The 25,149-nt window shown below is 48.3% G+C and overlaps 1 protein-coding gene across 1 annotated transcript in view; it reads left to right on the top strand.

The window, feature by feature from the left end:
* Nav2 (neuron navigator 2) overlaps positions 1-25,149 on the top strand; it is a 367,113-nt gene that overhangs the window by 301,886 nt on the left and 40,078 nt on the right. The window contains 10 exon segments of the mRNA XM_052762814.1: positions 2,328-2,786; positions 3,690-3,755; positions 5,076-5,120; positions 8,406-8,566; positions 10,249-10,437; positions 15,595-15,647; positions 16,624-16,647; positions 16,758-16,832; positions 22,002-22,085; positions 24,260-24,371. Coding sequence (XP_052618774.1) covers positions 2,328-2,786; positions 3,690-3,755; positions 5,076-5,120; positions 8,406-8,566; positions 10,249-10,437; positions 15,595-15,647; positions 16,624-16,647; positions 16,758-16,832; positions 22,002-22,085; positions 24,260-24,371 — 1,268 coding nt within the window.

Raw genomic sequence — 25,149 nt, 5'->3', positions numbered from 1 at the left:
TGAAATGTTAGCTTTTTAAAATACTGTTATATACGTAAGTGTGTATAGCGTATTTCACATGTGAGTGGTCACATGCACATGCGCCCAAACACATGGAGGCCTGAAGTTGAAGTCGGTGTCTTCTTTGATCGCTGTCCACTTTAATTACTGAGGTAGAGTCTCTTGCTGAACCCAGAGCTGGGCTAGTCTGGGGATTGATTGCAGGTGGGTACCACACACCTGCCCATCCTTCACATGAATTCTGAGCATCCGAACTCTGGTCCTCCTGCCTGGCTGGAAGGGGTTTATTCAGTGAACCATCTCTTTAGCCCCACTCTTTCTTTTCCTTTTATGTAAACCTCTAAAAACAGAATAATTTCTAACAGAGGGGAATTGATGTCCCTTTGAAAGGCATGTCTTCCCCACATCTCTGCACTTGGTGGAAATTCTTATTGTGGGAAGGATGTCCTTTAACAGTCCTTTTAAAGCATTCACTGGACCCTTTTCTTTTTCTTTTTCTTTTTTTTGAGACAGGGCCCTTTTACATTGTCCTGGCTGTCCTGGAACTCACCAGGCTGGCCTTGAACTCACAGAGCTCTACCTGCCTCTGCCTCCCAGTGCTGGGATTAAAGGCATGCGCCACCACGCTCGGCCACTGGCTTATTTTTGAATGGCAATTGCATAGCTCTCATATTGCCTTCTGGGCCATGACCAGCCCCAGGATGGAAAGTTGAAGGGTGTAAAAATAGAAATGAGCCCCCGAACCCATATTTGAGGCTGAGCAGGGATGTCTGAAGACCCCAGAAGGAGGATCCCACATGAAGGTGGAAGGAATCCATGTGGTGTGCCCTGTCTAGACTTGATTATTAAGATGCCAGTAATCATTAATTTTTAAGGGTAGCATCCTGTGGGCTGTGCTTTGCTGTTTTAACGCACTACCACATAAATGAAATATTTCTCTGCCGTTTGCCTCTAGTAGAAGAATAAAACATGGTCTTAAAGTCTTCCCTTTGGAGGCTACAACGGCATTTGGCTGGGCCCTCAAGCTAGTGAACAGGAATCTTTAAAAGCACATGGCTCCTCACGCACACCCTTGCTTGGGTAATCTCCCTTTTCCTAAATCGTCCTGCTGGTCTAGCTGTGCATTTACTTGTGTGGCAAGGAGAAGCCCCCCGTGGAGTGAGATGGATAAGTCCCTTCAAGATTTCAAGCATTCATACAGCTGACCAAGTGAATTTGTGTATGGGATGGGAAGCCAGGCAAAAGTGGTTCTCATCTTTGCTTTCTAACAATGAAAAGTGGCCATCAGATCAGCTGCCCCCTAATCGGGAGGTCCCATTGCTAAGAATATGTAAGCATCCTGATGCCCAGATTCCAGAGTAGGATAGTGCATTCCCTGATCCTGCCATTAGATATTGTAGTGAGGGTTATACATCTGCTCGTGCCATACAGATACTGAGATTGGAGGGACTGTTTCCAGGTGATCAAGGTCAAACTCAAATCACTCTAGGCAGTGGGGCAAAAACAACATGTAGTGTTCTTGCTGGTTTTCAGGGCCACTTATCCCCTTCACTACTTTTGGAGGGTGGGGTAAGGCCCTTGCATTCTAGAGCACAGTCCATCCTCCGGCTTGGAACTGGTGTCACCAGTGAGCTGTCTGCCCTCGGAAGAGAAGGCCTCTGTGTACTCATGACACATTTGCAGAAGTGAGCAGAGGTGGCATGGCATGGCATTTCTGTGTGTCTGTTTCAGAGACACAGTTTGTACCCGGTACGTCAGGTCCAATGTCTTCTGGACCCAGCATGTTTCTGTGTGTGGTGTCGGCTCACACAAGTTCTCTGGCTTTCTGTTGCACATATATTTGTGTGCATACTTCTGTCCTGGGCTCCCTCCAGGTGTAAACTCATTGTCTTGATTCTTTGTATTATGCTGAGGGATCACAGAAACCAAGTCCTAAGGCTTCATACCTGGTGTCACAGGAAGAAGAAACTCTTTTCTTTCGAGAAGATTCCTGGTTTGGGGCAAGCTTCTAGCTATTCAGTTTAGAGAAGAAAAGGGAGGCAGGATCATGGAGGCATGTGGCTAGACCTGTGGAAAGCGTTCCTCTCACCTGGACTTAGAGCTGTGCCCTGGCTGCAGCCTAGAGCTAGAAAGAGGCCCCTGGGAAGCTCCAACAGCCAGTCCCACTTAACTGCCAGCTTTCCTCTAGGGAGACTCTAGTGTGTCTGCAGGAAAGACGACTGCCCTTTCCAAGGGTCTCACTACTTCCTCTGCCCCAGCCTTCTCCAGTAGCTCTGCACACCTTGGTCCCACGTATTTGTCCCACACAACCCTTTGTCTCTTCGCAGACTCTTTGGTGGGAAGCCTACCAAGCAAGTGCCCATCGCCACAGCCGAAACCATGAAAAGTGCAGTGGTCATCTCCAATCCTCATGCCACTGTGACCCAGCAAGGTAACCTAGAGTCTCCCTCAGGCAGTGGCGTCCTGAGCAGTGGGAGCAGCAGTCCTCTCTACAGTAAGAATGTGGACCTCAACCAGTCTCCTCTAGCCTCCAGCCCCAGCTCAGCCCACTCGGGCCCCTCCAACAGCCTTACCTGGGGTACCAGCTCGTCGGCAGTGAGCAAGGATGGCCTGGGCTTCCAGTCCGTTAGCAGCCTGCATACCAGCTGCGAGTCCATTGACATATCCCTCGGCAGCGGTGGGGGATTAAGTCACAACTCTTCCCCTGGTCCAGTCACCTCCACTAAGGAAGATTCCCTGATGCCTTTTGTCCGCACCAGCAGTGTGAAGACCACACTGTCGGAAAGGTTGGTGCTATACCTCAGGAGGATGTCCTTCCCCAGACACAGGCAGACGGTTAGGGATCCAGGGGCCTTTGCCTGGGAGGTTTTGTCCTTTCTCTTTCTTTCTTTCTTTCTTTCTTTCTTTCTTTCTTTCTTTCTTTCTTTCTTTCTTTCTTTCTTTCTTTCTTTCTTTTTCTTCCTTCCTTCCTTCCTTCCTTCCTTCCTTCCTTCCTTCCTTCCTTCCTTCCTTCCTTTCTTTCTTTCTTTCTTTTTTTCCCATATGGCTTTTCTGTCTTGAAACTCTCTCTTTAGACCAGGTTGGCCTTGAACTCAGAGACCTGCCTGTCTCTGCCTCCCAAGTGCTGGGACTAAAGGTGTGTGCCACCAGGCCCAGCTTGGTTTTGATCTTTCTAATCAGTGTTCCTGGCCTAAGCCAGTTTAGGTTGGAGTTGATCTTGGCTGTTTCCTGCTATCTCTTTTTTTCTGTTTGGATGTTCCTGGTGCTCGGAGCTACTAGGAGGGGACAAATCTATGCTACTGTCTGAAATGCCATTCAGCATTGGAATGGGTTCGTCAGCTTACTGACAACGATTGCTGGGGTTCTCTCAACTTCAGCTACTCCTTCTCATGTAACTTAGCGCGCAGAGTAGGTGACCTGGGAGCAGCGGGGGAGGTTTGCTGTCCTGTCACCACCCTCCTGAGTTGCTGCTGGCCACAGTGGTAAGAGATGGAGAATCTGCAAGAGTCCTAGGAGCCCTGATTCTGCTACAGTCTTGGGGTGTGTCTGGTTTCTGGAGCAGACATGGGGAACCAGGCCGGGGCCAGTCCTGGGAGTGAGGAAAGTATTCTGACCGACCATTGTGTCTAACGGCCTCTTCCTTCCATCTAATGCTCCTTCTCTTGTTTTCTACCTGCCTGGACTTCTAGCCCTCTCTCTTCCCCTGCTGCTAGCCCTAAGTTCTGCAGAAGTACTCTGCCCAGGAAACAGGACAGGTAATGACATCGTAGGCCTGCTGAGCCTCTGGGTTCTTCTGCCTGTGTCTGTCGTCAAGCCAATTGTTCTGTGCAAGGCTGTTGGCCGGAGGCTCCCGCTTGTGTCTGTGGCTCTGCTGTCCTCTGTGATAGCCAGGCATGCCAGTGAGGGTCTGCTCCACTGTCCGCTAAAGCCCAGGGAACGGTGGCAAGTGGGTGGCCACCCCAAACCCTGCCACTCATCCAGGGCTGCAGGAGCTCTCACTGGCATTCCCCGCGGTGTCCGTGGCATGTTCCTGCCTCCCAGCTTCTTGCTTTTTCCTCCCTACCCCTCTGGGTACTGTCTGCCACCCACTGTGCAGCCTGGTCCTCACCTCTGTCTCTCCCCTGCACCCCACCCCTCCCAGCCCAGCTGGCTCTTCTCCCTTGAAGGCTTTTGCTGCAGTCTGGCTCATCGTGTTGTTCAGAGTATCCGTGTTGTGTGTGTGTGTCTGTATTCTGCAAAGATAATGGTACAGCGTGCCTGGAGGGCTGGGGCTTTACAACGTGTGAGAAGCCTGGGTCTGCCCCCAGCCGTGGGTGGGCCTCAGAGATGGGTGTTGACCCTGAGTTTCTGGAGGAGCGGTGGCTTGGCCAAACATAACAAGCAGATGTTGTTTCATGTTTTGGGGGGGGGGAATTAATGGAAACCCCCTTCACCCCATCCACAGCACAAACTTTGTTTCTGTCAGGCTTATAAACCAAGCCTTTAAACCCCTGCACTTTAGAAATTCAAATGCCTTGACTCTATCAGCCAGCAAGTTCCAGCATGCCCAGGCTCCTGCCCAGGGCCCAGCTCCTGGCTACGCCCTTGCCGGGCAGGAACAAGGAGACATTGAGAGGGACCTGGAATTTACTTCATCACACATGAATTCCAAATATGCAGACTGCTGCCTCTTGAAACTCTCCAATGAGTCTCTGCCCCTTCTGGAAACCTTTGCCAGGGGCGGCAGGCTTGCAGGAGAGGAGCTGAGTGGGGTGCACAGGTGGGACCCAGGAAAACACAGGCCATGCTTCTTAGGTGGCACAGCCCCTGCCTTGGCCTTGAACCTGTGGAAGAGGAGGAACAATTGGGGTTCATGACGCAGGCCACCTTGTGATGTGGGGTAAAGTCCGCACCAGTGTGGGTGCAGACAGGACCAGGTTCCTTTTATATACTGTGTGGGCGCGCTGCATGCATGGCTGGTGGGGGGGAGTCTGTCCCTTGGGGGTCCTCAGGCCCCTCCCCAGCCTTCCTGCTTTCTTCCCCTGCTTCCTCTTGTGTTCTCTGAAGTTCTTGATTTTGTTTTAACTTTCCTACAGTGACCCGCACCTTGATAGGAACACTTTGCCTAAGAAAGGACTCAGGTATCTCTCCCCTCCTCGAACCCATGCCATCTGTGGTGGCCGTGGAGCTTGGCTGTGTTGTCCTCTTGTATTGGTGGGCTTGGGCTGGGCTGAGCTGGGGTCCCTGCTTTGGCCACCGCAGCTGGATTTTGGATGACCGAGTCCTGTCCTTCTCATCTCTCCATTTGTGGCTTACCTGCTTGAGCAGGGTCTGTGCTTTGTGAAGCTTCACGTGACAGAGCCACCCCACGACCGGCAGCAGCCTGAGCTAGGGGCAGTGTCTGCTCCCGGGGCGCTGCAGGAGGGACGCTGAGCACCTCATGAATGTCTGTACACACAGCTGCTTCCATTTGAGGACATGACTTACAGCATGCTGCCTTGTTAGCTGCCCCCATTTTAAAACGCTAACTACTTCTGGACTAGAGGTAGAGCTTCATGGTAGAGCATTTGCCTGCCATGCATAAGGTTATGGGTTTAATCCCCAGCACCACCAAATAATAATAGTAGCAGTCTACTTTTAAAAAAATAATACCTTTGTGGCTATAAAAAACTGAAGTGTTGTCTTAATGTCCTACCCAATGATTGGGTCAGTTATCAATACCTACCAAGACACGGATATGATTGTTTTTTGGTGGAAAGTAAAAAAAAAAAAAGACCACCAGAAAAGAATGTCCTTCTATCGGTAGTCAGGTGGGCCTGGGATGCTTGTGGGGCTTGTCTTGGTAAAACAGGATGCTCTAAGTCGCCATTGCTCGAATCATGTTCATCCCATCACCAGCGAGAGGCTTCACTTTGCTCACGCTCCCTGTGGACTCCCGTCAGTTCTGCTCCCCAAAAGCCTTGTTACTTGTGGCATCAGCTTCACCGTGCACTAAACGTTAAGTTCTTCCCCATGAAAACAAATTCGGAATGAAGTGTTCGTTGCTGTCTTGTGTGTCTCCAGTTAATAACCCGCAGTTCTTTTTTTTTTTTTTTTTTTTTTTTTTTTTTTTTTTTTTTTTTTTTTTTTTTTTTTGGTTTTTCGAGACAGGGTTTCTCTGTGTAGCTTTGCGCCTTTCCTGGAACTCGCTTTGGAGACCAGGCTGGCCTCGAACTCACAGAGATCCGCCTGGCTCTGCCTCCCGAGTGCTGGGATTAAAGGCGTGCGCCACCACCGCCCGGCAACCCGCAGTTCTTAAGACTTAGAGCTTGTCGAACATTATGGGCATGAGGGTTGGTGTCAGTACAAGAAGACAGGTAGTGATGCTTCCAGCAGAGTCCTGCACCGTGGCCTTTCATCATGTGTGTCAGCGGGGTGTGCAAATGATTGACGCCACCGCCACCCCTTGTTTGGAGACTCGGTCTCATGTAGCCCAGAGTGACTTTGAACTTGCTGTGTAGCTGAGGATGACCTTTGAACATAGGAGCCTCCTGCCTCTACTTCTCAAGTGCTGGAATTGCAGGCGTGTACCAACATGTCTGGTTTTTGCTGGGCTGCATATTGAACCCACGGCTGCCTGTGCCCTAAGCAAGCACTCCACCAACTGAGATATGTTCACAATCCACTGTTACCCAAAGAGGGAGCTAACTTCTAAGTAGTTATGTTTTGAAATGCTGTGCTCATGTCTGTAGTAGATCTATTAATGTTATGTAGCCCTGAATTTTTTTTTTTTTTTTTTTTTTTTTTTTTTTTTTTTTTTGATTTTGGAGAGACAGGGTTTCTCTCTCTGTACCCCTGGCTGTCTTGGAATTCACTGTGTAGACCAGGCTGGCCTTGAACTCACAGAGCTCCACCTGCCTCTTCCTCCTGAGTGCTGGGATTAAAGACATGCACCACCACTGTTCTACTAGCCCTGGATTTTTAAAATTGATTGTCTAAGTACTTAGAATGGAGTTATGTGACAACTACTTACAGGTACTCTGTGTGCCTTACAAGGGTGTATATCCATCAACAAGACTGAAAACTGTGTTCCTGCTCACACTAGTTTTCTGTCGGTCTTACTCCCTTGACACACACATATTGGGTAGGAGATTCCTGAAAGGCAAATGGTCCCTCTAGTGACCTGATCAACAGCCACTCTAGAGCACCTAAGTCTGAGGGTACCCTAACAATGTGGACACTGCAGAAGTTCCAGATGCTGCCTGTGGAAAGAGTAGGAAGCGACTAGATTTTGAAATCAGACAAGCATGGGTTAGAATCTAGCTCTGGTCCCCAGCTTCCCAGAGCATATAGCAGGACTCAGTGTTATATCACTGTGGAAGTCTGAAGCCTCAGGGAGATGATGCCTGTAAAGGGACCTCACCTATCAGAGATGCTCAGTAAATATTCCAGTCCCATTTTGGAATACCCAAGAGGGTGGATCACGTGGCTTCCCCATATTTAACACAACAATATGGGGTTGTCTCATGAAACCTTTCAGTGTTATATTGTAGCAGTTAAGGGGCTGGGGCTGTGGTTCAGCTCTTAGAGCACTTGTGTAGCATGCGGGGAAAGCCCTGAGTTCAACCCCTCAGTATTTTTTTTTTTTTTTTTTTTTTGGTTTTTCGAGACAGGGTTTCTCTGTGTAGCTTTGCGCCTTTCCTGGAACTCACTTGGTAGTCCAGGCTGGCCTCGAACTCACAGAGATCCACCTGGCTCTGCCTCCCGAGTGCTGGGATTAAAGGCGTGCGCCACCACCGCCCGGCAACCCCTCAGTATTTTATAAAGTATTCATGATTAGATGCCTGAAATACCAGCACTCGGGAGATCAAGACAGGAGGATCAGAAGTTGAAGGTTATCTTTAGCTACATAGCAAGTCCAAGGACAGCCTGGGCCATATGGGACCCTGCCTCAGAAAAACTGCAGCAGTTACTGTAAACACTAGCACCCCAGGTCTCTCTGAATGCCACCCACTGACTGCTGTGATTCATGGCCATGCACCGGTACTGCACTGTGCAGATGCCAGCAGTTAGCTCATTAAAACTTCCTCAAAGCTCTAACAACAACCTTTCTTGCTGTTCTTCCTGTCAAGGAGGGGGCTTTGAGGCGACCCTGTCATGAACCAGCATGTTCCAGTCACACCCAGGGATGGCTCTTTTGAGCATTCCCAGTCTCTCTCCTTTTAGATGTTCCCCTCAAGCTGAAAGGAATTATAATTTTCCCCAAATGCAGCCAAGTAGCAAAAAAAAAAAAAGAAGTTTTGAGAAACTTCATAAGTTTCAGGGTGTGTAGTGATTTTTTTTTTGCCCCATCTTAAATATAGTTTTTCTTTTTACATAGTCCTCATCAGCTGTGGGGAATGCAATTTCATAAGAGCTGTTCATTCCAGCCCGGTCTCTGTCTCCAGGTATACACCCACCTCCCAGCTTCGCACGCAGGAAGACGCCAAAGAATGGTTCCGGTCCCACTCTGCTGGGGGCCTGCAGGACACAGCGGCCAACTCCCCCTTTTCCTCTGGCTCTAGTGTTACTTCTCCCTCTGGAACAAGATTCAACTTCTCCCAGCTTGGTGAGTAGCTGCTTGCCCTCAGCCCTGTTGATCCACTCTCGGCAGGGCAGAGGTTATCTTGTGTTTTGAAAGAGGCATGCGGCCACATCCTTCTCCGTATCTGATCAGCCCTTGGCAGTACAGTCAAAGAAACAGAAAATGGCGAAGTTCTGGGTACTTTCAGTCACGTCCGGCCCCTAGGTCACATGTGACTTAGGATGGCCATAAATGAGGCCAACACTTACTTAAAACTTTATGAGATTGGTATGTCTGAGAGGGTTATTTGGTTGCTGTTGGGATTCTGGACATGGCATGAATAGGATGGGAGGGGAGATTTTCTTTTTTCTTTTTGTTTTTCGAAACAGGGTTTCTCTGTGTAGCCCTGGCTGTCCTGGAATTGGCTCTGTAGACCAGGCTGGCCTTGAACTCACAGAGATCCACCTGCCTCTGCCTCCCAAGCATTAGGATTAAATGTACACCACTGAACACCACTGAGTTGTCAGTTGCACTGTGAACGTTGTAGATGGCAGCCTCCTGTGGTAAAATCTAAAAGTTAGACACACCCATGTAATCATTTTCCTGCAGCAGGGACACACTATCCCACTACTCGGGGTACATTCTGCTTCTTGGACCTGTGGAAAAGTCAGTTTTCCTAGCCTATTCCTCATTGCTTTCTCAAGCTGAAAATAAGTTTTAATAAACAAGCGTTCTTGGAAATGACTGCTGCTGACATAATGTGTTCACTGACACACTGGGACGGGGAAAGGGTTGTGATAGTCCCTGCTGGGATGCTGAGGGGTTCTTTATTAGAGACAGACGCATGGGTGCAGACCTGACAGACAGGATATGAGGGAACAGTCCAAAGCTTTGTAGTGAATCAGCAAACAGTGGAAGAGAATTGATCTCAAGGACTGTAGTGTTACGGGAAGGAGAGCTGGGCGCTGGATTGGCAGAGGTTCCTTGAAGATGACAGAATTCGGGTAGTACTTTAGGATGGGTTAGTGAAGGAAAAACCTTTTTTTGGTCTCAACATTTAGAACAGCAGGCTTTCCTGAGTATTCTAGACTTTCCATTTAGTCTAATGATGTGTGTGTCTTGTCATCACGGAGGTATAATTCCACTCTATTAAATGTGTACCTTTGAATACAGTGTGCATGGCTACCATGGGTAGGACTTTTGATGAGAAAGCTCAGCTTAGCTCAGGGAAGCGTGACCCTTTTCGCTGACACTCCTGGCAGGCTGTGAGATGATCCCCATCTGAGGCCGTGAGACCTATGTTTGTGGTGTTCTTTCCCAGCCATAACTCTTCGCAGCAAGAGGTTCTTGTCATGTGCAAATGCTTCCTATCTGATCAAAAGCCTATTTGGACTATTTTGGGCTTTTGGCTTTACAGAGGATTGTTTCAGATGAACCCGGGGAGTAATTAGCTCATGCCTGGAAGGTGACACTGGCCTGCCTGAACGTGCCAAGTTGGAACGTGAGGCCCTGAGCCTTGCTTTGGAACTGACCCACCTTCCCTCCCATATTTTTAGCTCTCAGCCTGTAACTCAAATGCTGATGCGACTACCTTTTAGAAATAGACAAGGGAGTGAAGTTGGCAGGCACACACACTGCCGGTGATAAGCAGCCGCGGCCTGGTACCCGGCTGGGATTCAAACAGAGGTATGGATATCCAGCATCTCATTCTGCCCCTCTGGTTCCAGCGAGTCCCACCACCGTCACCCAGATGAGCTTGTCCAACCCAACGATGCTGAGGACCCACAGCCTGTCCAATGCCGATGGCCAGTACGACCCCTACACTGACAGCCGCTTCCGGAACAGCTCCATGTCTCTGGACGAGAAGAGCAGAACAATGAGTCGCTCGGGCTCCTTCCGGGATGGGTTTGAGGAAGGTAAGGGGTGAAGGAACTCCACCAACTAGGTCACCTGGCATGGCACGCTCCTTCCTCTGGTCACTACAACTCTTCCCACGCCTCTGGGGTGGGCGGAACGAGGGGCTCTCACTAGGAAGATCTGACCCTCAGGTAACCTTTCAGGATGCTTAGGGAGGAGGCCTCTGCAAATACCGCCGCCGACCCTCAGTGTTGACTGAGTTCTGCCTAAGGCTCCTCTCTCTCCTGGCCTTGGGCCATGACTTCTTGGCATGTGTCTCTCTCTTGAAGCCCAGCCGCTGGCTCACTCTGTTGGCAGAGAACTTCACTGAGTTCATCTCCCCATGCCCTGAAGCTCTGGGGGTGGGCAGCCCCGTTTACATCCAGTATTTCTTAGCTTGTCTCCAGATCCAGAGTCTCAGTTTTTACCCTTTTCCTCCTTGGGCCGGTCCAACCATGGACATTTATAGCTTTGCTCATTTTAATCAGAATTATGGAGGGAAAGTTCTGTGGGTTACCTTGTCAGCTGCCTTCATAACTCACTTCACTTCTCTCACCCTCTGCTCCTTCACCCCAGACATCGCGTTAGAGAGCCCCATTCTCCAAACACTGGGCTTGGGGGAGGCTGCAGATAGGCTCAGCAAGCAGTGATAGAGAGGAGCTGGGCTGGCCAAGGATGAACCCCAACTCTACTCCTCCTTGGGTTCGAGAGCTAAGGCAACATACTTCACCTCTTTGTCCCCACATCCCCAAACCGCCTTTTTTTTTTTTTTGCTGTAAAAATGAAAGTAATAATAGCATTGAGCTTATGGAGCTATAAGAATTAAAAGATAATTCATGTAAACATGAGCACAGTTACATTATTGTGTGTTGTAGCCTGTGGGCCCGACATCCACATTGGTTTCCTGACGGCTCCAAGCCAAGGATGAGGATTCAGGGACAAGTGGAGCCCAGTGGGGCTCCGTCTCTGTTGAAACCTTTTTGCTAACAGCAGGAGAGAATGTAGGGATGAGTCATAGATGATTCCCTCAGCTCCTAGTCCCTGTAAAGGGCAGGGTAGAGGCTCAGTGTACTCCCAATAGGAAATTTCCAATCATAAGGAAGGGAATATAAGATATAGCCTTCTGCTTCTCCATTTTCTTTCTAAGAAAAGCTTAAAGGGCTTCAGTGACAGAGCAGTGGCTTGTTGGCTAATCTTGGTGATTTGGGGCTCTCTGCAGATTTATGTCCCCAGTAACCCTGAGCAGGGCAAGTTTGTAATCCTTATATGGAAACTGCTGGGCTGGAGGATTAAGGAGGAGGGGAGCCTGGGTGACTAGGGGCTTTTTGTTAGATTTAAAGGCTGGAAATTGGTGCTGTGGTGGCTCTGAGCAACACTGTTATGGCACATCCCAGCCCTAAGACAACGAGGGGCGAGTTTGTCCTGGGCTACCTTCCTAGTCTGCCATTGGTCAGCAATCGCCACAGTGTGCCTCTCCCTCTGTCCCTGAGGACAGCTCCCGTTTGGAGTGTGTCCTGTGCTGTGCTCATCATCTGCCATGTGTATGCCTGAGGGAATCATGAAATAGTACCAGAACTTGTCCTGACAAGTATATATGGCCTCCCCAAAGGCCAGGGACCATCACGGACTCGTCCTCAGCTAGCTCTTAGGCAGCCCGATTGCAGACCATCTGGGATATCAAAAGACAAGTAGACCTGGCCTATCCATGATTCATGATATTACAGAACTGAACTGAAGGTAGGGTTAGAACTTTGGGGGAAGGGTTGTGTTACTACACCACGTAGATGTGACCTCTTCATCTCTGGGAACTTTGCCATCCGACTGAGTTTATCCCTTGCAAGGTTGTTATATGACAGAAACAGAACAGGACTTGTGTAATCAGGTTTTTAACTCCTTTGAGTGTAAGTTTTTGTTTGCTTGTTTGTTTTCATTTTAAATTAATAAATTACCAGTGTTGCAGGGGAGGTCAGATCTCATGCCTGACCAGGTAGACCCTCCTGGAAATGTTTATTCTGTGCTGTGAAGCAGGATTGAAGCTTGGGGAAAATTAACACGGGTGTTTGTGAGACCGAGCAGTTTCATGAGCACTTTCCACATTTAAGGCGGTGGGAGTCGTAGCCATGTAGATCAGGCGCAGTGTGGCCCAGGTGCAGCCTTTTGAAGTATTTCAGGTAAGTTCATTACCATAGACAGGATGCAATCCCAAAGTCACCTTTGGTACAGATACACCTAAGAGATGCTGGAAGTGTCTTTAAAATGGATGTTGGAACTGAAGAGATGGCTCAGAGGTTAAGAGCGTTTAAAAGCAGGTACTGCCGTTGAGGAGCAACAGGAGCCCGATTCTTAGCACCTGCGTATGGTGGCCCACAAGTCCCTGGCTTTTGTGCTCATGGGAATATTACACAAAGGATTAGAAATGCATTCCAAAACATACCAGAAGTTCTTTTTAAATTTTTAACTTTGAGCCAGGTGGTGGTGGTGCACGCCTTCAATCTCAGCACTTACAAGCAGATCTCTGAGTTCAAGACCAGCCTGGTCTACAGAGTGAAGTCCAGGACAGCCAAGGCTACTCAGAGAAACCCTGTCTCAAGAAAAAAAAATTAATTAAAAATTTTTTTGTAACTTCAAAATTACTTAAAAATTTAAAATTTTTTCTCTTGTGTGTGCCATGCTATGCACATGGAGGCCAAGGAGAAGAACTTTTAGGAGTTGGTTCTCTCCTTCCACCATGGGTCCTGGGTAGAGAACTCAGTTTGTCAGGTTTGGTATCAAACACCCTTACCAACTTAAACCATCTCACCAGCCCACCAAAAGGATTTTTTTTTGTTTTTATTAAGAAAATTTTCATTCATTTTACATACCAATCAGAGATTCCCCCCTCTTTTCTACTCCCAACACCCCCCAGCCTCCCCCTCCCAACCCTCCCCCACTACCGTCCCACAATAAGGCAAGGCCTCCCAGGGGAGACACATCCAGTAGAGGCAAGTCCAAGTCCTTCCCCCTGCCTCAAGGCTGCACGAGGCGTCCCATCATAGGTCCAGAAGGGTTTTTAAAAGTGCAAACCAGAACTTAGTAAAGCAGGTCATAAGAGAGCAGAGTGGTGTCCGTACTTCCGGTCAGCGGATCCTGCACTTGAATCCCTGTGCGGCCTTAAGCAAATCATGTCATTTGAGTTCCAGACGTGGATGTTCTGTCTTTCCAGCTGCAGAATTCTGGAGGTATAGTGAGAAGCACCATCATGCTTTCGTGGTTTGGGAGCCGAAACTCTCATAGTCCGGGAGGATCCATGTCCATCCTCCACCCCCCACCCTCCCAGGCTTTGCTTCTCATCTTAAAGGTCAGCCAGCCACAGCAGCAGTTCAGGCAAGCCACGTTCAGGTTGGTGGGGCTCAGAAAGTCAAGGAGGCTGTTTGTTTGGATCACAGCCTTGCCATCACTGATTTCCAAGTGAGAGGCATTAATTACAGAGAAAAGTAATGACCTCCATTTGAAGCATGCCAGATGTGCCTCCTCTGCCTGAGTCCCTAAGCTGCTCCTGACTGCCAGGAAACTGATATGTTTGAGATGGAAAAATTGGAGACAAAAACAGCAGCCAGAGTTTGTGTGGTGCCCGGCTCAGGCCTCTGAGCCAGCCCTGCCAGTGTGGCTGGAGGTGACTACATGATACCCATGTCTCTTCCACCAACAGGCCTCCCAGGTACTCTGTCCACTTTGGTCTGTCATACAGAAGTGCCTTGGGACTTCTGATCCTGTGGGTATGTTAGCACAGAAAGCCATTATTGGCCATTAACACCTTAGCCTGCTTTTTATGGGGTGTGAGTCAGCTTAGTCATGCTTGGTAGAAAAACAGGGAGCAGATCTAGACCCGGGCATTAGCTGGAAGTGTGGATGTGAGTTCTGGTGGAGCCCCAGCCTCAGAGACAGAGGTGGGTAGGTACCTGCTAGTGAGAGAAGGACCCCTGGACTGTGCTGGGTTGGGGCTGGTAGGGTTGAGAAGCACCCTAGACAAAGAGCTGCATTGGCAGAGCCTCAAAAGCAGGCCAGCGCCATCTTGAGCTTGCCTGGGAAAGAAGTTCAGGATATCCAGATAGCCATGTGCGAGAAAGGAAGTGTGGGAGGTCAAGGAAGAAAAGCCATGGGCCAGTTCCCCAGTGCCAGACAGAATGATGTGTTCGTTGTTGTGCTGGCAGGCAGCTTCTCCTAGCTGCTAAGTGGGGCTGAGCACACACCGCTGGGGTAGCAGGTGAACTCAGTAGTGTGTGGAGAGATGTTCCCAGCCTTCCTCGGTCATGGGTGGGCTCCTACTCACATGGGATGTAGGGGCATAAGGCTTTCCACCTGTGGTCGGGAAAGATGTGCCCACTTGAAAACACCTGCCATGTCTTGACACAGGGCTAGTTCTGTCTTCCAGACAAGTTGCCAGGAGGTTGTTGAGAAAATAGGAATCAGGTTGCCCGAAAGAGAAGGCAGCATGAATGCCCAGTCCTGGGAAAACATGCTTCAAAGTGAGAGCAGATCATGGATAAGCTCCTCCAGCTGGAGATGGGAGGGAAGGCTGAGAGTACGTGAGTATGGTTCTGAGTCAGAGCCTGTGGTTACCAAGCAAGGAAGAGAACACCCATCTTCATCATGTGTAGACACTGTACAAATGCAAGTTCTTCAGCAGAAATGCTAATACTCTACTACCATGCTGTCTGAATTTATTATGACCAAAGACCCTTAGCTTCACAATATTCATCTCTAAGCATCTAGTGGGACATGAAGTAAGACAGCTTTGCCACACAGTCACAACACTGAAGAGTGCATCGAACAAGAGTAGGTGCAATCCGAAACAGGCACAGGCTGCCTCTGAAGAGTGTGGTTAGGATCTCGTCAGCCACATTGCCCTGTGTTTGAACCTTCGGTGGTATGAGCATTTGATTATGTGAATATATGATCCCAGAATCATGTTATTTTGCTAGTTAAGAAAAATGTGGTACTGCAAAAATGACTTCCTTAATGGATTAGTTCATCTTTGGCTCTGACCTGTGCTCAACCCAGGAAGTATTGGGCCAAGATGACAGTCACAGCCAGGCTAAGCCAGTAGTGTCCTGAAGTGCTGGCCTTCTCCCAACTCCTCTCTTCTCTTTCACGACAGCCAGCTGCGTCTCTCACCCCTGTTTGTTTACTTCCAACAGTTCACGGATCCTCCCTGTCCTTGGTCTCCAGCACATCGTCCATCTACTCCACGGTGAGTCTCAATCAACGCTGAGTGGCTGTGCTTGTATGCGCATGCTTTGTTATCAAGTATGTCAAGAGTAATTATAAGCATCCCATCTGCAGAGAGTATTCCCACTATAAAAAGATCAACTCCTAGGAGAAAATGATTTGAAATTCACAAATGGCTGTCATCACATCCCCCTTGGGGCAGGGGAGAGGGCTCAGTGGGTGAAGAGCTTGTTGCACAAGCGTGAGGACCCGAGTTCTGATCCCCAGACCCCATGTAAAAGCTGAGTGCACACAAACGTAACCCTACCTTATATCTACATCTTTTTTTGGGGGGGGGGGTGGTTTACAAGAGAGGGTTTCTCCATGTAGTTTTGGTGCCTGTCCTGGAACTCGCTCTGTAGACCAGGCTGGCCTCGAACCCACAGAGATCCTTCTGGCTCTGCCTCCCAAGTGCTGGGATTAAGGGCGTGTGCCACCACCGCCCGGCTATATACACATCTTCCCATGAAGGCTATAATCTTCATTGTCACCACGACGGTTAGAGGCTAGAACGTACATCACATTCTTCCTGATTTGTTAGAACACTATGCTCTTCTATTTGGCCTTTCTGGTGGGTGGATTTAATTGTTCCTGTTTATAGAATTATACCAGAAAAGAAGCTACTTAAAATCTTGACTTTCAGGGGCTGGAGAGATGGCTCAGTAGTTGTAAGTAAGCACTTGCTGCTTTTCCCGAAGACCTGGGTTCAATTCCCACATGGTGACTCTAATTCACCTGTAGCTCTAGTTCTAGGAAATCAAATGTCCTCTTCCAGTCTCCATGGACACCAGTCACATAGACAGACAAACAGGCAAATACTCATACACAGAAAAGTACAGAAATCTAAAAGACAATAGATTCTAGACTTCCCCAAGCTTGCCAACCGAGCAGTCCCCACTGCTGGCCTGCATTGGTCTTTTTCCTTCACTCTTCTAACTTTCTTTGTGATTGATTTGCAGCCCGAAGAGAAATGCCAATCAGAGGTAAGGAACAGTTATGGTTGGACTCTCTTCCACTATCAGTGTTAATTTCATCCAGCTCAGTCTGGAAACAGACTCCCCCGAAGCAGGTAACTGTGTGTCTGTTTCTGTAGATTCGAAAGCTGCGACGAGAACTGGATGCCTCCCAGGAAAAGGTGTCTGCGCTGACCACCCAGCTGACTGCAAATGTGAGTGCATATTCGAGAGCACATGCTCGCCCATGTACACACACACATATGCACACACGGTAGGAGCCAGGGACAGGGCTGAGTGGGAGCCTAAGCTGAAACAGGATGGGTGGGAGCTGAGGAGCACTAAGTGGAAGCCAACAACAGTACTGGACAGGGAGGGAGCCAAGGGTGTGACAGGGTAGGAGCTGGAGACAGGATAAAACCAAGTGGGAACCAAAGACGGGATAGAGGAGACACTGGAGGTTGGACAGGAAATAGCCATCTGCCTCCTGAGCACTATACCCTGAGGCCCTGGGTCTCTGGACACAAAAGTAACTCCGTGCGCTCAGAAGGACATGGGCTTTAGTCCCGTGGACAATGATGCTGGGTCAGGTGCTAGCAGTATGACTTGGGTCGCTCTCTGTAGTCAGTCTTTGCTCATCTGTGTAATGGGATGATTGCCATCTCCGTGTGTTGTGAGGTGACCAAGGCTTGTAATCTTTTAAGTGTTAACTTATTTCCTTTCATCTTTCTGGAGATTATGGTCTTAAGGGAGGTGGGGACATGAGGGAACTCAGGGGAAGAAAGGCATCTGTGGCTTCCTGATAAACAGCCAGTGCTCTCTAATTACATCGTGCACAGTGCTCAGCGCTGCCAGCCTTCGTTCTGTGCGACCACTCTTTCTAGTGCCAGCATCCCTGGGCTGTGCATCCAAGAGTATGGCAGGTGGAATCACTGCCACCTTCCCATGCCAGCTCAGGACCAGAAGGGAGGCAAAATGAACAAGTTCCCCGGGACATGATCACTCTTGCCGTAGTGATGAAGAAAACACAGGAGGGCCAAGCTACATCTTGGTGGTAGGTGGGAGGGAGTCAGGAAGGGTTTCCCAGAGGAAGTAACAGCAGATTGATGTCTTGTAGAAGGGTGCAGCATCCAAAGTAAACAGTTAGTGCAAGGTACAAGGTGGACTGTGAGGGGCTTATCCAGTTAGTACGTAAGGCCAGGAGTGAGGAGAGAGGCATGGAAGGAGTCAGTATAGAGGAAAGGCTAGGAACAGATGAGTGTCTGAGCTGCTAGATGGGACCTTTAGGGGAACCCTGCCAATGTGGAAGCTGAACTTGCTAGTTGGACCAAATAGAGGAGAGGAGAGGCAAGGATCTCCCACCATGTCTGAAAGACCCACAGAGGAGCCCCACTGAGGGCGGGGCTGTGACCCAGAGAGGCTGAGGCTCTGAAGGCAAAGCCTGAGGTTTGGGAAGGTGCTGGGTGGCTCCAAGGCCAGACTTCCTGCCCAGGAGTTCACAGCCTAGCCTCAGAGCAGCACAGACCAGGGTACCAGAGCCTGTCAGGGAAAGCACACTGTGTCACCCCACTGCATTCCAACAATGGAAGCCACTTCAAAGGCTGTTCGCCTTTGACCAGGCAAGTGAGTCAGGGCTCCGGAGTAGTCATTTACCTGGAGTTCTTACCCTGCTAATTCCTGCTTGAGCCTGACTGACTCCAGGAAGTGTGGCTCTTTTAAATCTGCACATGAAGCATGAAGTGCCCTTAATTACAAGCCCGGCAAGTGTAACCGCCTTCTTCATTACACTGTCTCCCAAGGTCTTGTACATTGCTGGAAAGCTCTGTCTATTTTCCCCAAACCTTCACATACCAGGCCACTGTGTGCTTTGCAGTCTTTTTTTTTCCTTCACCCTCCCCATCAACAGTATGGCTATCAAGATCATTAGAGGCCTGGAGGGATGGCTCAGCAGTTAACATCATTCACTGTTCTTTGTGAGGACCCAAGTTAGGTTCCCAGCATCCATGTCAAATGGCTCACAACCACCTATAACTCCAGCTCTAGGAGATCAGATGCCCTCTTCTGGCCTCTTTAGGTACCCACATTTAAATGTGGTACACACACACACACACACACACACACACACACACACACACACACACACTCTTAAAATAATAAATCTTAAGAAATCATTAGAAACAATCTCAGAACTGAATTCTCAGGCTTAGATTCTTCCTATTCAAAAAGTGACAATGGTATCCTGAGTCGGTCCTCTAATTGGAAAACCCAGTGTATGCACCTGAGTCTGGAACTGAATGCAGATCCAGAGAGGTGAACAGTGACCCCCTGCCCCCCAGGAAATGCCTCATGATTTGTGGCAGTCATCCATGCTGCCCTTGACTCTTCAGCAAGTACAAGTTACTGTGCTTATCAGTGACCTTGGGTTAATCCCTCCATCAACCTGATCTGCCACCAGGAGCTCTATGTTGGCCTGTGCTACTCTGCCCTCGGTGCTGGAAGGGTTGGAGTAAGGCCCCTTATATTATTCCGAAGTGTGTTGCACCTCACAAAAGCTGCTGAGTTCAGTATTGTTTTAAAGTAAATATTTAGTCTTACCACAGTCCACGCTCCACCTCAGCCACTAGTATTTTATTATCTGCCATCTTTCTCGGAGACCAAGCTGTGTTTGTTTTCCTAGGACAAGCTCCTCCGAGCTGCCCTGGCTGGTGTTTTCATAGCTCTCCATTTGTTTTCCCTGGGAATGTGAGAATGGTCCTTGGCGGGAAGGCTGTTGTGTTATGTTGTGCAGCCCTGCTAGGCCCTGCCTCCCCTGTGTTTTCATAGCTGTGCTCAGGACACAAAAGCAGCCCTTTCACTTGCCAGCAGAACTGGATCTCTGACCCTTCAGAGCTACGCGGTTGCTTTCTGAGCTTGCAAACACACTTTCGCAGTTTGAGTAAGTAGTGATGTTCCAGGGATCACGGGTGATGGTCAGATGCAGAATGAAAATGAATGCAAGTCATCCTGGTTCACGCCTTCCTCCGCCGGGTGAGGACAGCACGCTGTGCCCTGACCCAGCTCCTCTACCCACGGTGTCATCTCGAGTTGATTGGCTTTACCCAAGGTTAGGGAAACCGAAGCAGAAGGATGCCAGCTCGGGGCCAGCCTAGGCTATGTAGTGACTACCAGGCTAGCCCGAGAAAGGATGTGAGACTTGGACTCAAAAAAAGAAACCAGAAAAAAAGGGGGTGGGCTGCAGAAATGGCCCTGAGGTTAAGAGCACTGACTGCTATTCTAGATGACCCGGGTTCAATTCCCAGCACCCACATGGAGGCTCACAACTATCTGTAACTCCAGTTCTAGGGGACCTGACACCCTGATGCAGACATACATGTAGGCAAAACACCAATGCACATAAATTACTTAAAAAAATATTTTGTCCTGTAAACTAAAGAAGTACAGAGGCATTTTCTCCAGTTCAGATATATAGAGTGTGATCAAAAAGAAACCATCCATGTCCCCTGGCTGTGATAGTGTGTCTGCGCCATGACAGCAGATGGTCCTGGCCTCGTCTTTTGCCTCAGACCCAGCCAGCCTATTGTCATGAAGTCTGGTGAACCACGGCTGAGGTACTCCACAGTTCTTCTTAGGTTGGGATCCGGGCCCACTCCACAGCCCTGCCCACTTGCATCCCACCTTTATCCTTCCCTTGGGGCACTGATCACCTTTTCCTCTGGGTTTTTGCAGTGTGATCATGTCTCGCTTTCCTGACTCATCTCCATCCCTTGGTCCTTTGCATCCATCTCAGCGGGAACCGTGAAACCATGACCTCTATAAGAGTAGCCAATGCTCTTAGTCCCTTAGACTTGGTTTTAATGGCATTTTCAGATTCTCCATTTAACCAGCAGTTGAATCAGTCAATAATGACACATCAAGTGTTCATTACTCTCCAGTACAAACAGGCTTAGTTTTGGTTTATTTACTTGTCTGTCTGTTTGTCCGTCCGTCCATCCATCCACCCATCATCTATCATCTATCTTTTTATTTGAAACAGGGTCTCTGTATATAGACCAGGCTGGCCTTGAGCTCACAGAGATCTGCCTGCCTCTGCTGGGATTAAAGGTGTGAGCTACCACCACTGGACTATTGTTTTGTTTTTAAAATAGATGTATTTATATGTATGTGTGTGTTTGTTCCAGTGCATTCAGGCATCCACTGAGCTGGAAAGGGGCATTGGATATACTGGAGCTGTGAATCACCTGACATAGATTCTAAGAGCCAAACTGCAGTTCTCTGCTCCTGTAGAGGACCTGAGTTCAGTTCCTGGAGCCTGTATGGTGGCTTACAATCACCTGTAGCTTTAGCTCCAGGGAGATCTGACATCCCCTTGTGGTTTCCTCATACTCCTGCACGCATAGAGTACACTTATATACACATAGACAAGACACCCAGACACATAAAATTAAAATTCATGAATCTGTAGAAAGAAAACCTGAACCAGGAATAAAAAATAGATGCAGGACAGAAAGGTGGCTCGGAGGGTCAAGGCAGGAGGCAGGCAAGCATGCTTTGTCTGATCCCCTGAGTTTGATCTCGGAACCCACATGGTGGAAGGAGAGAACTCTTAACAGCTGGACTATCCATCCAGCCCAACAGACGTAGTTTTATATTGTTACATTGTAGCATCTGAAGATTGGATGCGTATTCTAATTATAACCGGCCCGACCACTTTTGAAACTTTTTCCTAGCCTTGTGTAAGATGTTGCATCTGGTGTCTTGTTGTAACAAGAGTGTATCAAAGTGTGCTGGGAGCCTGGAAGAAAGCGTCTCCCTGGGGGAGCTGGGACAGGTTTCTTCATCCAGGGAGCAGATGGGCCTTTCAGTGGCTTTTTATTAATGAGGATTATAACAAGGAAAATAAGCCAGCCACTTTGTTCATTCTACAACCCTGCTTCCCATGAGCCTCTGCTTCCCATGAGCTTGGTGATTGGTGAACAGCAGATCTTACTGCAGGATGCTGTGGAATCACCATAAACTGGCAGTCACAGACCCCATGTATTTCCAACAACAACCTCAAAGTGTGTTGAAACCTCTCCAAATGGACCTGTGAGAAGGAGTATGAGGGAATAGACCCAGATTGGTGGTGTCATCAGTCAGACACATAAAAATTAGCTGGGCAGGGAGTGGGTAGGGAAAAGGTGCCAGGCACGGGAAAGAATGCTTGAGGAAGAAGCATTTGAGCAAGGGCAAGACTAGAGTAAACGATCCCAGCGAGGCAATAGGAGGCTGAAACTGTACAGGCCACATGAAGAGGCTCTAATAAGTTTCTGTCTTGAGAACCCAGTCCCCCTCAGACACTCTGGCCTTGCAAGATGACGTCACTGAGGCCTCATTTTCCTCTCCAGGCTCACCTCGTGGCAGCTTTTGAGCAGAGTCTGGGAAACATGACCATCAGGCTGCAGAGTTTAACTATGACTGCGGAGCAGAAGGTAAGGCTGGAGGGATGCCATTGCTCTCTTTCATTTCAGATAAAGATGCAGATTTTAGCATATGTCTTGGACTAGTAGAACTTGAATGTCAAGAATAGATGTGTTGGGTAAAATACAGCCTCGATCAACCAAATGTTGGTCCTGGAGTCTCCTGTTGCTAGAGTTTTCCTGCCTGGCCCACAGTCAGGACAAATCTCTGTCACCCGCCAGTCCCACAGCCACTCAGACCCGACCAAGTAAACACAGAGACTTATACTGGTTACAAACTGTATGGCCGTGGCAGGCTTCTTGCTAACTGTTCTTACAGCTTAAATTAATCCATTTCCATTAATCTATACCTTGCCACATGGCTCGTGGCTTACCGGTATCTTCACATTCTGTTTCTCATCGTGGCGGCTGGCAGTGTCTCTCTGACTCAGCCTTCCACTTCCCAGCTTTATTCTCCTCCTTGTCCCACCTATACTTCCTGCCTAGCCAATGGCCAATCAGTGTTTTATTTATTGACTAATCAGCAACACATTTGCCATACAGAACATCCCACAGCACTTCCCCCATTTTTTTTTTCAAAAAGGAAGGTTTTAACCTTAACAAAATAAAATTACATATAATTTGGGAATTTGGGCGTAGCTTCTCTTACTACTTCCTGCTGGAGGGGGGCACTGTATCTTATGGGGAAACAAAGAAAATTTTAGGATTATGGAATAGTCCATGAGGGTGTATCGTCTGAGCCAGTTGCCTTCAAACCATTCTGGATGTTGGATCATCTGGGCCATGGTGTCATCGGAGACCTTTCAGGGGGTCTTGGCTGGTCAAACCTGATGTATCTTACTCTGGAACAAATCCATAGCCTCTTGTTTTCTGTGGAAACAAAAGAGACTCTTTTCCAAAGCAACATATCCTTACATCCAAATTTTGAAGTCAAGGTACCTTTAAAGTATACATTTTGACATAACTCAACAGCTTTTACAATCAAATGTTTTTCTGCAGTTAAAAGTCCCAAAGACAACACAATCCAGATTCTCTGTGTAATACTCATCTTTACGGGGCTTATTTTTTATATTAATATTACTGTCTCTTTAAAGACTTTATTTTTAAAACTATGTATTTGTTTATATAACTTTATATATCACATTTTTTGTCTCTTTCAAGCCTACGTATATTTTACACACACTTTAAACTATTACATCTGAATCTGTCTTATTGTGAATCTATTGCCTTAAACTGCAGCAGCTGTGGCTGCTGGCTCCGCACACCTCAGCTTCCCAACATGGCTACGTTTACCACCAGCTCTGGGAACTATGTGGGTCTATGCTTTTATCCAAACAGCGTGTAGTCCAGAAACCTCCCCTTTTGCTCTGCACCAGCAAAGGCTAAATCCACCACGCAGCTCAAAGTGCCACTTGCAAAGGCCCCACTCCCGCCATATGGCAGGTTGAGCTCGCATGCAAGGAACCCACCAGTAGCTCAAACCAGCAGCTGCCGCTCATTTGAGAGAGACAATTAGGAACTGTTTTTAGCTCCGTTTTAGAATCCTTTTTCTCAGTTTTTAGGTGGAAACTCTTGCCACCACGTTGGATGCCATTTGTAGTTAGAGTTTTCCTGCCTGGCCCACAGTCAGGACAAATCTCTGTCACCCGCCAGTCCCACAGCCACTCAGACCCGACCAAGTAAACACAGAGACTTATACTGGTTACAAACTGTATGGCCGTGGCAGGCTTCTTGCTAACTGTTCTTACAGCTTAAATTAATCCATTTCCATTAATCTATACCTTGCCACATGGCTCGTGGCTTACCGGTATCTTCACATTCTGTTTCTCATCGTGGCGGCTGGCAGCGTCTCTCTGACTCAGCCTTCCACTTCCCAGCTTTATTCTCCTCCTTGTCCCACCTATACTTCCTGCCTAGCCAATGGCCAATCAGTGTTTTATTTATTGACTAATTAGCAACACATTTGCCATACAGAACATCCCACAGCAGTCTCCTATGGATCTAGTGGTCTTGGCCATTCCTGTGGCCTCCTGTGCTTCCTGATATCCTTACACTGAATTTAGATCCAGTCCATGTATGAGACAGATCTGTGACACTCCTTTGTCGCTGCCTTCCTCTGTCCAGGCCAACGTTGTTCTTTATGGAGCTGGTTTAGGACGTACCTGTTATGTCTTTCTTGCCTTCAGGATTCAGAACTGAATGAGTTAAGAAAAACCATCGAGCTGCTAAAGAAACAGAATGCAGCTGCCCAGGCTGCCATTAATGGAGTGATTAATACGCCAGAGCTCAACTGCAAAGGTAACACATGAGATACACCGTAGACAGCCTCTCTCACAGTACAGGATGCAACCCCCGCTAGGGGCGAGTGACTGTGACTCAAGCTGTGGATCTAAGGGGCAGGTCCCAGAGGGCAGACCTTTTCATTTGCCTGCCTTTGGCCACTGTAGAGATGATTAGCATGGCGCATTCTCTTCCTTGAAAAATTTTAAAGATGGAAGAAATGGGTTTCTTATGGAGAAGCATCATAGTGTTTTATGGCTTCTCTCATGCCTCCATGATTATTTATTTATATGCATATTGGAGAGAAAGCAGAAGAGGTTCATCTCATAGTTGCCCTGGGAAACTAGCCGAATAAATTGTTTGGCTTTGTGTGTTTTTAGTTAGTGGACATGCAGGTGAGTTTGTTCCAGCAATACTCATTTGAACAGAAGCTATGCTTGGTGCAGTATGGGTACCTAGCACTTAGAGCAGGCTTGCCCTGTGTTTTCAACACCATGCCAAGTGATCTCCTTTGTAAACTTGCTCATCTTTCTTTCTACTATGTTATGAGGCCCCTTCAGGCCCTGTGCTCACGGTTGATGGTGGCTTTCCAAGGCCAAAGGTAGTTAGGAACAGAAGTGTGCCTGGACCCTCAGGCCTTCTGGCTCTACAGCACGCTGTCTTCAGGATTAGAGACAGTTCTATCCATAGGAGAAAAGCTAACTGCAACCGTGACTTCTCCTGTCTCTTGTTACTTCAGACATTGGGCCTCCAAAACAGGAGTGATGGAGTTGAGGTAGGAAGGGTTAGAAAGAGT

This window comes from Peromyscus californicus, unplaced genomic scaffold, assembly GCF_007827085.1.
Source record: "Peromyscus californicus insignis strain IS unplaced genomic scaffold, ASM782708v3 Scaffold_4__1_contigs__length_199733344, whole genome shotgun sequence".
NCBI lineage: Eukaryota > Metazoa > Chordata > Mammalia > Rodentia > Cricetidae > Peromyscus > Peromyscus californicus.
This window is presented reverse-complemented; position numbering and strand designations above follow the sequence as displayed.